The sequence below is a fragment of the Stegodyphus dumicola genome, chromosome 11 (genome assembly GCF_044657685.1).
Source record: "Stegodyphus dumicola isolate Sdum_Otavi_A_Nest chromosome 11, ASM4465768v1".
NCBI classification, from domain to species: Eukaryota; Metazoa; Arthropoda; class Arachnida; order Araneae; family Eresidae; genus Stegodyphus; species Stegodyphus dumicola.
In genome coordinates this window covers 57,856,008-57,871,410 of record NC_140778.1, presented here as the reverse complement: position 1 = coordinate 57,871,410, position 15,403 = coordinate 57,856,008, and the positions used below count along the sequence as shown (strand labels likewise).

General features: G+C 37.3%; 1 protein-coding gene and 1 non-coding gene across 2 annotated transcripts in view; both read right to left on the bottom strand.

Moving 5' to 3' along the window:
* LOC118190652 (proto-oncogene tyrosine-protein kinase receptor Ret-like) overlaps positions 1 to 15,403 on the bottom strand; it is a 169,918-nt gene that overhangs the window by 60,215 nt on the left and 94,300 nt on the right. Inside the window, exons 8-10 of the mRNA XM_085826739.1 lie at positions 7,659 to 7,902; positions 4,173 to 4,193; positions 3,812 to 4,045 (exon numbers count right to left, since the gene is read on the bottom strand). Coding sequence (XP_085682865.1) covers positions 3,812 to 4,045; positions 4,173 to 4,193; positions 7,659 to 7,902 — 499 coding nt within the window. The remainder of the gene's footprint in view (positions 1 to 3,811; positions 4,046 to 4,172; positions 4,194 to 7,658; positions 7,903 to 15,403) is intronic.
* On the bottom strand, positions 12,336 to 12,408 carry TRNAA-CGC (transfer RNA alanine (anticodon CGC)). The gene has a single exon. It is a non-coding gene; the product is annotated as a tRNA-Ala (tRNA).

Here is a 15,403-nt window from a genome sequence, read left to right as displayed (position 1 = left end):
AAACACTGTGCTTGAAAGTGCTCAAATTTTAATGTTACACCAGAGGATTTTTTAAGATTATTAATGTTCTCGTTCAAATTAAAAAAAAAAAAAAAAAAAAAAAAAAAAAAAAAAAAAAAAAAATCATAAAATAAGCTTAAAAAAATCTGAAAGATTTCAGATTCTAAATTGCGTCCAAAGAGGCGCTTTTTCAATAGTTTGTGTGTTACGTTTATTTATTAAATATTACGTTCTTCGCATTTAAACCATAAAATTTAGTTCAACAGCAATATCGCAAAATAGTTTTAAAATGAGGCTATCTATAGAATTTCCGATACAGAGACTCGCGCGCTGGAGATAAATTTTTTTTTTTTTTTTTTTTGTACAGCGTTGCCATTGTTTGCTTCGAAATCCTTGAGTTTGTTAATAAAAAATTCGTTAAAATTTTACAAAAGTATAAAATCGATAATAAAACAAATTCCAAATTTCAAATTTGGTCTTCCACATGCCCCCATTTGTAGGAGAATTACGTCATTCAGAATTCGATGGCTCTATGTACCGTTGTTTTATCACAATGCGAGATATATACATACATTTATGCAGATTTTTCAATATTTAATTTCTTCAAATATAATGCAGGACTCTAACATTTGGTGGCAACAGTTTGAAAAATGAAACGGACATTTATAGTAAACCAACGCAAAATCGCAAAACGGAAACAATAGTCATTCAGGGACAAAGCTCCTTCGGACTAAAAAAAAAAAAAAAAAAAAAAAAAAAAAAAAAAAAAAAAAATCCTTTGGACTAAAAAGAAAACAAAAATTCTGAAAGCTTTCAGATTTTATATTACGCCCAAAGGGGCGTTTTTTAACCTTTTGTGTGTTGCCTTTGTAGGGTTTCTTATTTTGCATAACAAATTTATTTTAAGTTGTACCTTTATCTGAACTTCTCAACTTTCCCTCGAATACTCTCGCCAGGATGTAAATTTATAGTTACGTGAAGTGCATATTTAAACAGGTGAATCTCTGAGTTTATTCAGAGCTTGTTTCGCTAGCCTGGCGCACTTTACGTTGTTTTCCGTGTTACGCTAGCAAGCGTCTTGGCCTTGTCGGAATTCTCACTGTTAGGTTTTCTGTGAGTCCACTTCTTAGGCGTAACTTACGTTCGATCCAGCACTACTTATTTTAAATTTTGCCGTGAATTATATTCTGCGTTTTTAGTTTCACGACAAGTTTGACGTGCCTTTGTAACGCACGAAGACTGTGCCTTTCTGTTAACAATTTTGAATTAATGAAGGGTTATTTTCAATATTTTTCTGGGTGATAGTTATTCACGCCTGTGCGAGAATTCGCCAGGTTCAGATTGGGATCTAATTTAGTTTATGTGAAACAAGAGAGAACGACCCTACACCTTATTAAATAACATGTTCTTCGCAATTAAACAATAAAATTCAAGTCAACAGAAGTATCATAAAATATTTAAAAGATCATATTTTTAGAACTTCCGATACACAGTCTAGAGAACTGAAGATAAAAATGTTTTTTTTCCCCTTTACACTGTTGCATTCTTGCTTTGAAATCATTGAGTTTGTTAATCAGAAATTGTTTAATGTTTCATAAACTATGAAATAGAAAATAAAACAAATTCCAAATTTGGGTTTCCAGATGCCCATATTCGAGTGGAGGGCTACGTTAATCAAAATTCGATGGCTCTAGGCACCGTTGTGTTTTTGCAGTGCGAGAAACATACATACATTCATGCAGATTCTTCATTGTTTAATTTCTTTAAATATAATTCAAGGCTCTAACATTTGGTGGCAATAATTTGAAAAGTGAACCGACGGAAAATGCCAAAACGAAATAATAGCCCTTCTGGGCAAACTGCCCCTTTGGGCTGAAAAAAAATCATCTGGTCTTAGATTTACCTTTACTAAAGCATTCTTTTTTTTTTTTCTGTTGTTAGCTTTATTATCAAACATCGTTTTATTTGCACTCAAGCCGCAAAAATTTAAAGATAAAAATTGCAATATCAGAACATTTAAAAACAGTATATCTTTAGAATTCCCAACAGAGTATTAGAGGTTTCAGTTTGGTTTAAAACCTTGGGTTTTAAAAGGCAATGTGTTACGTTTCGAATCAATTGGATTCAAAGTTCATGTGCAATGTCTCCTTCTTTAGTCGAGCTTGCGTTACTGGTCAAATTCTTTTACCTCAACTAGTGCAACGCGTCAGCCGTTCTTCGCGCTTTTAGAACGCACACACACACACACACACACAAAAAAAAAAAAAAAAAAAAAAAAAAAATGCGTAAAGGTGATGGTCCTGTGTCAGTTAATGGGCTAAAAGCAATGGTTGCGACGTTTGAGGAAACAGGTTCTCTGAAGGTTCAGTCAGGCAGAGGACGAAAACCTGTACCACAGAATACAATCGAAGCAGTTGCCACGGTGATTGTCGACAGAGGACCAGACAATATTGCTGCCACCTCTAGCGCTCGTGGAGTAGCTCGGAATATCGATATGCCTTATAGTACGGTATGGAAAATCTTACGAAAGTTATCAACTTCTATCCGTACAATTTCAGCCGTGTACAGGAGTTACTGTAAGTAAGTAAATAAGTTTTTAGCTTCCCTGTTCCGGGAACTAAGCCTACTACAGGTCTACTCCCCCTTTGGGCACATCGTGGAGGTTCAACCTCCACTATTACCCTCCAGGAGAGCAGCGGGACATTACCCAGCGACCCCGGGGGAGACCCCCGGGTTACTAGAACCACGCCGCGCTAGGACGTGCCAGACTCCGAGGTCGGCCAATAAGTGACCTTTCCCAGAGCCTTCAGAACCACCAAGTTCATAAATTTTATACCCCCATGGCCGAGACTGCCTAGGTACAGATCCTAACCAGTAGCTTCGCAGAGTTCTCTATGTCGACCCCCGGGGGGACAGGAGTTACTGTACCCCGACAGTGAGAAGCGATTGACTTTTGCTCTCACCTTTCTTGCCAGAATGAAGGTGGATGATGCTTGGCCATGGAAAATCTTATGGGGAGACGAGGTCCACTTTTACCTGAATGGAACTGTGAATACCCAGAACTGCCGAATTTGGAATGACAAACCACTACATGCAGTCACAGCAATTCCCTTACATTCAACAAAGGTAACTGTTTAGTGTGGGTTCACAGCGGAATTTATCGTAGGTCCATTCTTCTATGAGAACATTACCCCGACAGGACCTTGAGGAAATCATTTTCATGAAAGATGGAGCCCCTCCACACGTTGCTGTACGGGTGCAACAGATGCTATGACAGAAATTCACAACAGAAAGAGTCATTAGCCGCTACTTTCCAACTGCATGGTCACCTCGGTCGCCTGATCTTACCCCATGCAACTTCTAACTATGGGGTTACCTTAAGTCCAAGGTCTATCAAGGAGTGGTCCAGGACCTGGCTACGTTGAAGGACAACATATCACGGATTGTAAGGGAGATTCCGGCAAACATGTTACTTTCTGCTGTTGTGCATACTGAATGCAATATGTACTCCAAAACAACGGCAGCCACATTGAACCTCATTTGAATGCAAAATAAAAGGTCATTTCCGTATTGATTTGCATTTGTTAACACTCTATTTTCTATCACACAGCGCCAAATATTCCCCTAGCGGTGACTTTTGGAACTAATTTATTTTTTCGCGGAATCCTTCGTCCCCCGTCTTGTTTAATTTTTCTACAAAATGTGGCGTCATTCTCGCAAATAGATCGCGCTACAGAACACTGTGAGCACTGTCAGTTTAATTATGGCCACCCGTTACATGCTTACAAAATAATAAAATATATCTAATTACTTGCACAATCTTGGGGACATATAAACGGATCCATCATCTCCAACTCATCACAAACACCATCGGGACAGGTTTCCAGATGTGGCGAACACGTCGCGTACTCGGAAATGAGCGTGGCCGAAGACTGGGATCTCCATCTACAAAATCCATCCAGGGCTCCTCTTCCACAACTCGAGAAACATGTTTCCGCATTTGCGTGTAAAGCACAAGATTGGAAATGGTGACCAGGTTCAAGACCTAACGAATAGTAATATTTGAAAAGTCATAAACTGGGAACCCAATAGGGTTCATATCATCTTTTTTAACAATAAATAAATAAAAATTAAAATTAAAAAAGGGTATGATAGCATGCAGCTGTACTCACCACAAACAGTTCTTGGGTCACCTGCAAAAAGTAAGATAAATAATGAATTTAAATGAATACTAAATTAAATAGTTCAATAAAAGTGAATAAATGATAACCTATATGTATATAAAGAAGAAAGTATGTTTGTTTGTTTTCTAATAACTCAGTTACTACTATAGCTATCGTCACCAAATTTTCTACAATTCTTTTCTGGGTCCTGGAAAAGGTCAACGTCCACTTTTTCCAGAAAACAATTAAAAACATTAAGAGATATTAATTAAAAATTCGGAAAAATTATCAATTTCGCCCTCATTTTTCCGAGTGGCAACAGTCTCGCAAACTGGAGATGAAAATCTGCTTTATTTCGAAAGTTGGTGCCATTGCTCGCTTTCAAATCCTAGAATTTGTTAATAAAAACTTTCTCTAAGTTTTACGATGGAATAAAAATAGCATTGCGAAACATTAAATACATTATACCCGATTCCAAAAATTCGTGGGAAGCCATTTCTTCTATTCCCATCTTTGTACGACTTTAATCGGATTAGATATTAATTAAAAATTCTGAAAACATTAATTTTCAAGCTCATTTCTTCGAGTGGCAACAGTCTCGCGCGTTGGAGATAAAAGTGCTTTATCTGGAAAAGTGTTGTTACTGCTCGCTTTCAAATCGTAGTTTGGTAATCAAAAATTTGTAAGTTTTACAAAACCTATACGTACAAAGAAGAATGTCTGTTTGTGTGTTTGTTCGCGTTATTGATTTCTGATCCATTATGATCCATTTTTTGCAACATTCAATCGACTAAAACTGAATAAATATACGTGAAATATTAGATGGAACTTGAGCTTTTACGACCGTTTGATTAGAAAGATGAAAATGATCAAAAACTGCTTGCCTTTATTACTGATGTAATGCGACAAAATGAGCTTATTTATCTATCGAAATTGTTTATGTGGGTTCCATATCGCATCAGACTGTAAAATGTATGACTATGAATCAGAATTTTTGCATTGTTATCACAGAATGATTACTGCACTATCGTTTCTGTTGTTAGATGCATTACTCTCAATCTTACTTAACTGGCATCAGGTGCTTCCGCTAGTAGTGAATAAAAGGTATATATTACCCAGAGCAAACCAAGTTACAAATCTGCCGTTTTTGCTACTCGTATTTTTATTTAGTTGTGTTTTCTAAGATTTTCTTTAATAGCTTACATCAACGGGCCAACCGTGGTCGCTTCCGAGGTAATTTTATGCACGCGAGGACAATTTAATTACCTTTTTATTGCAAAGATTCTATGATTTTAGTTAAGTGAAATCCGAATTTATATTAATGGCGGCAAGAAAAAAATTTCGGCTTGCACAAATAAATAGTGTTATGATCTTTTTAATATTCTTCTGTGAATGTTATATTTTCTTTTCTTTTAAGAGGTGGGAGCTGACACTTTATTTTTATCTTGCTGTAGAATCAAATTTCGTATATTTATGTTCATAATTGTTAGTTTGTCATGCATATAAAAACGGGGTGCAAAAATAAACGTTTACAACATATTTTATGTTTATATTCCCATAAATACGAGAAAGTGGCTGAGGCTCATGTGGCTATATGGGAAGTTTATCTTGTTGATTGCTAAAATGGAACGCATGTGTCAGAATTGGTTCAAAAAATTTCGCTCTGGAGATATTTCACTTGATATTTCACTATGGTCAACTTTCGGAATTGATGATAACAAGATTAAGGTCATAATTGAGTCGAATCGTCACATAACTGTGCGAGAGATCGCGAAAACATTAACTGTATCAAAAATAACAACTGGATTTGATAAGAAGCTCGATATTTGGTTTCTGCATGAATTGATAAAAATTCGCTTAACACAACGTATCAAAATCTGCGATATGCTTTTCAACCGTAATGCAATTGACCCTTTTCTGTAAAGAATTATCACTGGAGATACAAAATGGATCACCATTTGTTTTTAATATGTAATGGCCCGGCGCATTATTTAATAGCCATTAGCTATGGGCAACTACAAGGGTCTGAAATGCTGGCCATTTCATGATGGAAGCACCTAACAGGTGGCCACCTCTGCCTCCTATGAAGGGACGGACAGTTACAACCATGCCTTCGGTTTCCGGGATTCCAGTCCGGAAACCATAGATATGGCAGACACGGTCACTAACTACTATACATTGTTGGAACACCTGTCAATTTGTGTAGACTGAAATTGTATAACAAATCTATCGTTTTGAGCAATTTAGAATTGTATTGAAAAAAAATTAAGAATTAGTTTTTTTTATTTGCTTTTTTTTTTTTTATCTAGGAGCCAAGTTATTATTTACACAACATTTGCTTCTGTGAATAATAATAGTATACATATTACTGTGAACATCCCAACTGCAATTTCTTGATTGCTTTGTGGATAACTGGGAGATAGTGTACAAATTGCTATGGATACACATAAATGAGGTGTGCAAACCGCTAAGGACACGAAGTTCTGATGCATCGAAGTGGACAAGTGTTTACGTTAACAATGAACTTAGAATTTATCAAAAGTCAACTTAGAATCCAATTTATATGAACATAGAAACATCATAAACTTTGGGCTATTGAACTATACAATGCCTAAACTCATGTGACTGGCCTACTCCGTGGATAATTGCAACAATAGTGTGCAAATTGCTAAGGACACACATCATTAGGTGTGTAACGGGTAAGAACACGAAGTTATGACGTATTGAAGTAGACATGGGTTTAGAGACTGATTAATATATAAGTTTCACTCTCCACAGCATAGATCCTATCCATGACAATGTAATAATTAATTGATTGTATATTTTTTCATACGGACTATTATGTAACAATTATTGTAAAGATGACATTTTCAATTTAGCATTGTAATATTAGTATCACTGATTCAATGAATGCCGCCGGTAGTGGTTGGTAGATTCTTTTCCGTCGCATGGACATAACTCTGATTGGTGTAGAACTTTAGGTGGGAGGTCCATGCGACGGCGTTTCGTCACTAACTGCTATACCGGATGGGCTACTGATTACTGTACAGGCACTAATTACCGTATCGGCTGGGAGACCGAGCACAAATCATATCAAAAACTAAATTGCATCAAAAAAGAATCATGCCATGTTGTATTACTTACGTTTCTCTCTTCTCTCTTGAAGGCATAATATGTAATTGAATAAGCGGTTGCCTATGAGGACTATAGGCTTGTAAGTATCTATAATAAAGAAGAAAAGTCGTAGTTTTTGTTTAAGGAGAACAGCATAAATTCATAAACGTTTGTAGATTCATTAGGGCTTTTTTATGCTTGAGAAGTGAAAAATGAACAGTGCCCTCTCCAGGATTCAAACCTTGAAACTCTCGATCCCGCACCGTTACACTACGAAAGCATGCTAGACGGAGGGAGAAAACACCTTATACATTAATTACATATTATAGTTAGCAGCGATCTCATTGCACATTGGAAAGCTTAAGCAATAATAATACTAACCAGCATCTAAAACCGTCAGGAAGATATTGCAGCTTCTGTCCGTTTTGTCTTTGCTTCTCCAACTGAGTTGTAGTTTGAAAAAGTTGGCCGGACTTCTGGCTAAAGACACTTCATCTCTAATATAAACGATTCCTGTAACAGGCGTAACACCGAATATCCGTGTGCTGGGCAGTCCTTCCTCCGGTTCACCGGATAATCGGAAGAAATAGCCGTCATGAGGTTTAACTTCCATGGGTTGGACAACCTATGAGAACAAAGCAATTCATTAATTAATCTTGCATATTAATATACGGTTGTTCACTGTACACTTTAAACGCAAACAGCAAGCCTCTTACATTATTAAATCAAAATATAATACCGTGTTTCTTAGCGTATTTTCCCTTGTATGAACAAAAATCAAAGAAGAACAGAGTTTTTCTAAATGTTTTCTAAATGAGGTTTAACGCTTTGTAGTATTTACTACGTAAAACTTAAAATTATAATTAATACATGAAATGAAAGAACAATTCAAACAGTTATACCTACAAGCTTTACAAGTGTTCAATGTGAGCACCTTTCGTCACACAGCATACGTCAAGTCGAAAACCGTTGGTCCAAATAACCCTTAGTCGTCCCGTACACTTCCCTTTGCAAGGACAGCCTATATTTTCAAACTGACACTAGCATCTACGGATGTTATTATCACTTGGGGGATCACATCTAAACTTGATCCGGAACGCTTAATGGCAAACCGCACATTGAGTTGATCAATGTTAACGAATTTCGCTTACTGCGCATGCTCAATGATGTACCGCTGGCGTGGGAGAAAATACTGGCGACTAAGCATAAGCAACCTTACACAAGCCTGTTCGTTATGTAGGTCTTATCGACTGTTTACAATTGCAACAGTCTATTTCAATTACTTACAATAATTTATTTGACCTTTAATTCAGTAATGTAAACTAGATTTAATCCTTAATTTGTTACAGTATATACGAATGGAACGTATGTTAAATACTCAATCGTTTTTATTCCTCAAAAGTATAATCAGCTAATATACCTTGTAATGTTTCCTGTTTTGTAATCCTTTTTAAAAGAAAATTTGGGTAGTTTACAATCGACATTTACATTCCAAGTAATGAAGCAGCTTACAACCTGACACGTTTTAAAACTTTTTAAAACCTCGAACTTTTTACGCCCAAGATAACACAATATCAACCATAGACCGTATTTATCTTCTTTTAAAATTGCGCCAAAGTCCTAACTGCGCCAAATTTTCTTTTGGGCATGCGCAGTAAGCGAAATTCGTTTAACATTGATCAATATAATGTGCGGTTTGCCATTACGCATCCGGAACGCACGATCCACGGTAACTACAGATTCAGAGTAGCGTCTCCGTTCTGCGGGGCTAATGCTTCACGCATGCACAGTGATATGATTCGCTAGCGTAATAGGCCGGCATCTGTTGTACACTATTGGCGATGTATCATAAGATTGGCGATTAATGTTTGTTCCGTAAAATATTGTCGCCGCTAGAGTTAGCCGTGACTTACCTGTTTACTTGTGCTTATATTTAGTGTGATTATTATGTATAAATTTGAGTTACTAAACTAAAAGATATTCGTGAATTTGTATATGTAGACTAAAAAGTTCTTCAACATAAACAACACCCATTTTCTTTCGCTACTTCCCTGGTAGTTCGGTCCGAGGTTCGAATCCCGCGAACGGGCTGGCTGCATGGGCGTTTTCGTGGTTTTCCCCATATGTAACGTGTATACGTGCCAGTTTCCCTTAGAAAGTCCTCCTCGAAGGCATCCCTCCCCTCAGTCAGATAGCCCTCGAGGCTTTGCCATAATCACACACACACACTTTCGGTACGACCAGCTATTGACAGAATACTTTAAATTTAATTTCACAAGAGCATTTTGAAGGAATGATAAAAAATTGTACGGAAATGTACTATTTAGGGTTTACTACAAGGGCAACTCATATTATTTAACAAAGCTATGCTGATAATGGGAAGTACACTGACTACCAATAAGTATTTGGACACCTGTGATAGAAAAGAAAAACTAACTTTATTCAAAATCAATAGTTGGTAGAGCCTCCACGAGAGGTAATTACAGCGTGGACCCTCCGGGGCATACTTTCCACAAGTCTTTGTATGACAGCTAGTGGTATTTTCTTCCACTCGGCTTGGGGAAGACATAGAACTTCCTTCACCGATTTTGCACGGGTATTGCACCCCTGAATTCGGCGATGCAACTCGTCCCAAAGGTTCTCGTCCCAAAAACTCTTATTCTTGCTAAATTGAATAATGTATGTGTGTGATTATGGCAAAGCCTCGAGGGCTATCTGCCTAAGAGGAGGAATGCCTTCGTGGAGGACTTTCTAAGGGAAACTGGCCCGTATACACGTTACACATGTGGAAAACCACGAAAACCCCATTGCAGCCAGCCCGTTCGCGGGATTCGAACCTCGGACCGAACTACCAGTGTTCAGCGATTTTACCGCTCGGCCGCTGGTGGGCCTAAATTGAATTAATTCTATATACAATAGACACATTTTAAACCGGCATTCCCGGCGTAACAAAAACGAACGGCATTACTCGCGCAGGGTATCTCTTACCCAAGGGTGTTTCATGATATTTTAAACCATATTTTAATAGTTTTTTCGGCATATTTTGCTGATATGGACATTGCCTTCTAAATGTTTGTCATCTATAGTAACATATTCTTCGATATTATATGATTTTTTTATAGTTTTCGAAGAATATTTCAAAAAAGCTTTTCCTACTCTGATGAGTTCTAATATCATCAAAGCATAGACATCACATCTAAAAATTAAAACGGTTTGCGGACCTTGTTGTGAGAAATATTTCTATTCCGTTGCCCAGAGATCTGTTTCGTGTACAAGGGAGGATTTGTATACACCACAAATGCATAACAGTCCAATAAAAGCTTTAATTTCAGTTTCATTTGTCTTTTTAGCATCCCTTTCTCGGAAAAATCATTCTTTTATTGATTGGATAAAAATACTCATGCATTCTGCTAAAGTTTGAATTAACTCAGGAGAGAGAAGATACCAAGCTTCCAAAGGAGCTTGGTATCTTCTCTCTCCTATGAATTTCTTATGAAATACATGTACAGTGTGTCTATCATAAGAAAAGCTCTCGCCAGTTAGTCTGCAGCTGTCTGTTGCCATAGAAACGAGCCTTGACCCAGTTCCCACAGAGGTGTCTTGAAGATTTACTTTTCACTTTGCCATCTTGGTGCATTTAAAGATGAATTGGCAACCTTTGGTTCGCCAGCATTTGAGATGTACTAGCCCTGTTGCCGCACCCGCCAGACACTGTGGCGGGGCTGTTCTTCTCGTAGAAAGACAGTATTTCCAGGGAGTTTCGTTATTATGTTTTTTTGCGGAAACTCTAACATTCGGACTGAATTTCTATTTTTTCCAGACTCTTTTGTTATCTCTTTCCATAAAGTAATTATTTTCATCACAACCCACATCTTCTTCTTCTATATCTTAGTCTTATTTCAGTAGATGAATCATGATTACTGTTATATTCTTCATCATCTTCACTCAAACTCTCTTCATTCGAAGGTACAACATCCAATAAATTTCTCAAATGTGGCATTTCTTCATCATAACTGCGATAACACGCCATATCGGAAGAACAATTTGAAAGCTTTTTCGCATACTCAGAACCAATAACACAAATACTCACGCAAGATATAATACACCCGTCGAGGTTTGGCCTTATGGCTGATATGAATCGGCTACGGGGGGGGGATCGGGGCTGCGCTTACAACAACAAAACCCGTCGCGGTTATATCCAAAAAACTATTTTTAGAATTTGGGCAAAGGTTTCCTCACCTTCAAGGTTATTACCTTAGGGTCAGCTATACGTGGACTCATCCATTTCACAAAAAAGGTTAGAAAGGAACATTTATGAATTCGAGGTGGTTATCTCATACCCTACGCGAGTAATACCGTGGCCTTCGAGAATTTAGATAGAATTTAGATGTTATATCCAGTTGACAGTGGTAATACCGAATTAATGTAGCCTCTGTCAATGTTATCATCCGGACACGATATTAACGAAATAACAGAGTCCCATCCGTTTGTATACGAAAACATGATCAACAATTTGATTGAAATTACCAAAGTATTATAGAATATTTTTTTTAACTGAAGTAAAGTCGCTAAATAAGGTCAAAATAGATAATAAAAAATGCGAAGTAAAATTTTGCCTAGTAAGGAATTAGGTCGCCACACAATGCGTTTTCAAAAATTTGACAGGAAACAACCTTATTTTGGCGCGGATTTTGAGAGCGATCGGGCAAAATCCCTGTTCTTCAGGAGCAAGTGCAAAATTGTTTTCGTTGCTCGTGGAAAATAACAAAATTCCCTCAAAACGTCTACGCCAAATTAAAATTGCTTTATTGCCTAATATTACATTTTACATTTGCATATTCTCTTGCAGTGAATGAGAGGATGTCCTCCGAATATTATGATTAGGGATATAGCACCGGTCAAAAAATTTCCAGAAGACTTCATAAATGAAAAATATTTTATGAACATTTCGTCAGCAAATTTTTACCTTTCTTAATTAAAGTTCTGTGAAAGTACATATTTATATACTTTGTAGAGACATTAGGTTATTTCGAAGCAGGAAAGGTGAAAAATGAGCAACGCCTTCACCGGGACTCGAACCATGGACCACTCGAGTGCGCGTCAAGTGTGCTCACCACTACACCACGAAGGCATGCTAAGAAGACGGGAGAAATGTCTTACATACGCCCCTTTTAAAGGGCGACTGAAGTTTTAGGAGACCTAATCTCTAAATCCTGGTGGTGAAGAATCATCATTCAGCACCTTTTATTCTGGGCGCCACTGTAGACACATTAGGTTATTTCGAAGCAAGAGATATGAAAAAGGAGCAGTGCCCTTGCCGGGACTCGAACCACGGACCTCTCGAATACGCGTCGAATGTGCTGACCGCCACACCACGAAGGCGGAAAAGAAATACCTGATAACTTCTTGTTGTATTTATTTTAAACTAATTTAATTATACTGTTATTTTGAAGGATTTATTTCTCGTCGTTTAATGTTATCATTCGGTTAATGTTATCATAATAACCGTAAACAGACGTTATCAGGTTCAATGTTCCGTCTTACTTTCTTCGGGAACATGCAAGGACCTGACTCGGAACAGAGAGCTTACTAAAGCTATGTTCAATCACTGTGGGAAGTAGACAGGATACACAAGAAGGGTATACAAAACCCTTTATTTTTCTCTATTTACAATAACTTCCGTACTTTGGAATACACAGACCCGCTACTTGTGGTCTAACGTAAAAATATAAAAATAAAACTAAACTCTAATTTAACTTTAAAATAATAAACGTGGAAGATTGGCCTTATATTAACAGGAAGCCGTATGTACTACAGAGAACTGTGAACACTACAATACGTTTAAAAATTATCAAGAGGATTAAAACCTCTGGCTTGGAAGGCAACCAGCAACTGAGTAAAACTTCTAAGGTAAGCGGCCTGCTTCGACTAACTGCTTCCTCTCTCTCGCTTGGCAAGAAGCCACAACTTAAATACTTGGTGTTCGCCAGACAAACTTTGCATAAGTACATTAACGCTTATAATTCTGGCCGGAAGTAGAAAATAAGAAGTGATAGTAAAGATTTAAAATAAAATAAACGTTAGTAAAACTTAAGATCCTTACATACTTCCCGCCAGAGTTAATTAGTTTGAAACTGAGGTCTAAAACAACCTTGTTGAAAACTTTTAGCTCTAGAATCTAACGCGAGGCCAATCTTTTACAAACATTTTTCGCTAGAAACTAGAAATTTAAAAGAAAGAAATTTGTTTTTACAATAGCAGCTCCCAGGACACACAATTTTTTTCATCTGTACTGCATCTAAACAGGAGCTTTTATTCAAATCTGGTTCCTTCCAGAGATCTGGAAGGAAAACTAGTTTAATGAAATGTTACACAATGAAATGGCAAGTAACATGTATAATTATATTTCTCTTAACATTCTTATTTCATTCATAACTATTTTAGTTATCTCTCCCCGTGCTCTCTGACATGTGTTGTCAAAGAACACCAAACACGAATGTGTTTATGTCTATGTGTTCAACACTTCCTCCTACAATCAAAACACTAACGTGTTAAAATTCAACATACCAAGACCTCGTAACACACCCTAATTTCAACTCTAAACCCTGAGGTACTATTCTGAAAGTGGCTAACTCTGAAGTGTAGCGTCAGAGAGCCTAACTACATCATTCAACCTTTAACACATATTCACCATGATTGAGTCTTTTTACAGTCACACGAATAAAAGAAATTTTAACATTACTTTCACTTTTACCATATCACGGTATTTCTTAACATTTAAAATAACAGTTCACATTGTATATAAGAACATATTAACATGCCATTAATTTTACACATTTGAAAACATACATTAGTAGTACATTGTTAACTTCTATTCTTTTCAAAGCAAGTGCCAATTCTTTCTACATTGAAATAATACATTTCAAAAAGTCTTTCAGACTAAAACTTCTTTCTTGCCAGAATGTTTTAAATAATATTTATACAATAACTTTTTACAATATTTAAGTCTTTACACAACGCTATTATACATCAACTTTAGTTTTACGCGCGAGTAATTGAAAAACATAATACCAAAATCGGTAACAACTCATTTCTCGCCCTTTTGGCGATAAAGGTAGACCAGACCTCGCATGAGGTAAAACTTCTTGAAATCTGCCACTTGCAGTAAGAATGAAAGATTAACTTAAGTTTGCAAAGTAACATAAAATTTTACTTATCTTTGTGATATTCGGACATTCTTTTCTGGGCCCAGTCCTGAAAGGTAGTGCAGATTGTTGTTTGATTTATCCTCCTTCTTGTACGGGCTCGCCCTTCAGTGCCTTCCTCTAGATGCTTTCTTTTTTCTCCAGTTCGGTCACTCTTGAATACCTTCTTTTTCGCTTCTGCCTGTGGTCTTGGTCGTTTGATGACAGCTGGTCTTGGCGGAACCGGGAAACTTCTTTCGTGTTCCTGCTTGGACCTCGTTGCTGGCCGTTCAAATTTTCCTTGTAACTTTTCCTCCGTCGCTGGTGGCCCTTCCGCAGTTCGGCGATATTTGCTGCGGAGAGTCCTGTCGGATGAGTAGATCTTCCGTTTTAGAGCCGGGTTATAGTTGCCATTATTTCTCCTGGTTCTCTTTGCATACGTCGTCCTTCTGCCTTCTTCATTCTGGGGGTGTTCGTGAGCTCTCTTTTCTGGACGGTGGAACGGCTTCTTTTTCTTGCTACCTTCAATTTTTCCGCGGGGAAACTTTCTTTTCACTTGCTCCTGCCTCTTAATGGCTTGCCCTTGTACTTGTCGTTTTTCCACCTCTGGAGCTTGTGCCTGCGGTGTCTGCCGTGCCGGGTCCTGCAAAAGATCTTTGAAAATTTTCATTTTATTACGATCATTATAGGGTTTGATTTGATCAATGTTTGCGGAGCAGGTTTCACCATTTCTGGCTTTTAACACTACTACAGCGTGAGTTATTTTTTCTATAACATATGGTCCTTCAAATCGTGGAAAAAATTTGGCAGTTTTATCTTCTGGTGCTGAAGAAAGTGAATGCTTAATTTTTAAAACTTCATCTCCTACTTTATAAGTTACTCCCCGTCGTTTCAAGTCATAATACAGCTTTTGTTTTCTCTGTGCTACTTCAGTATTCTTTT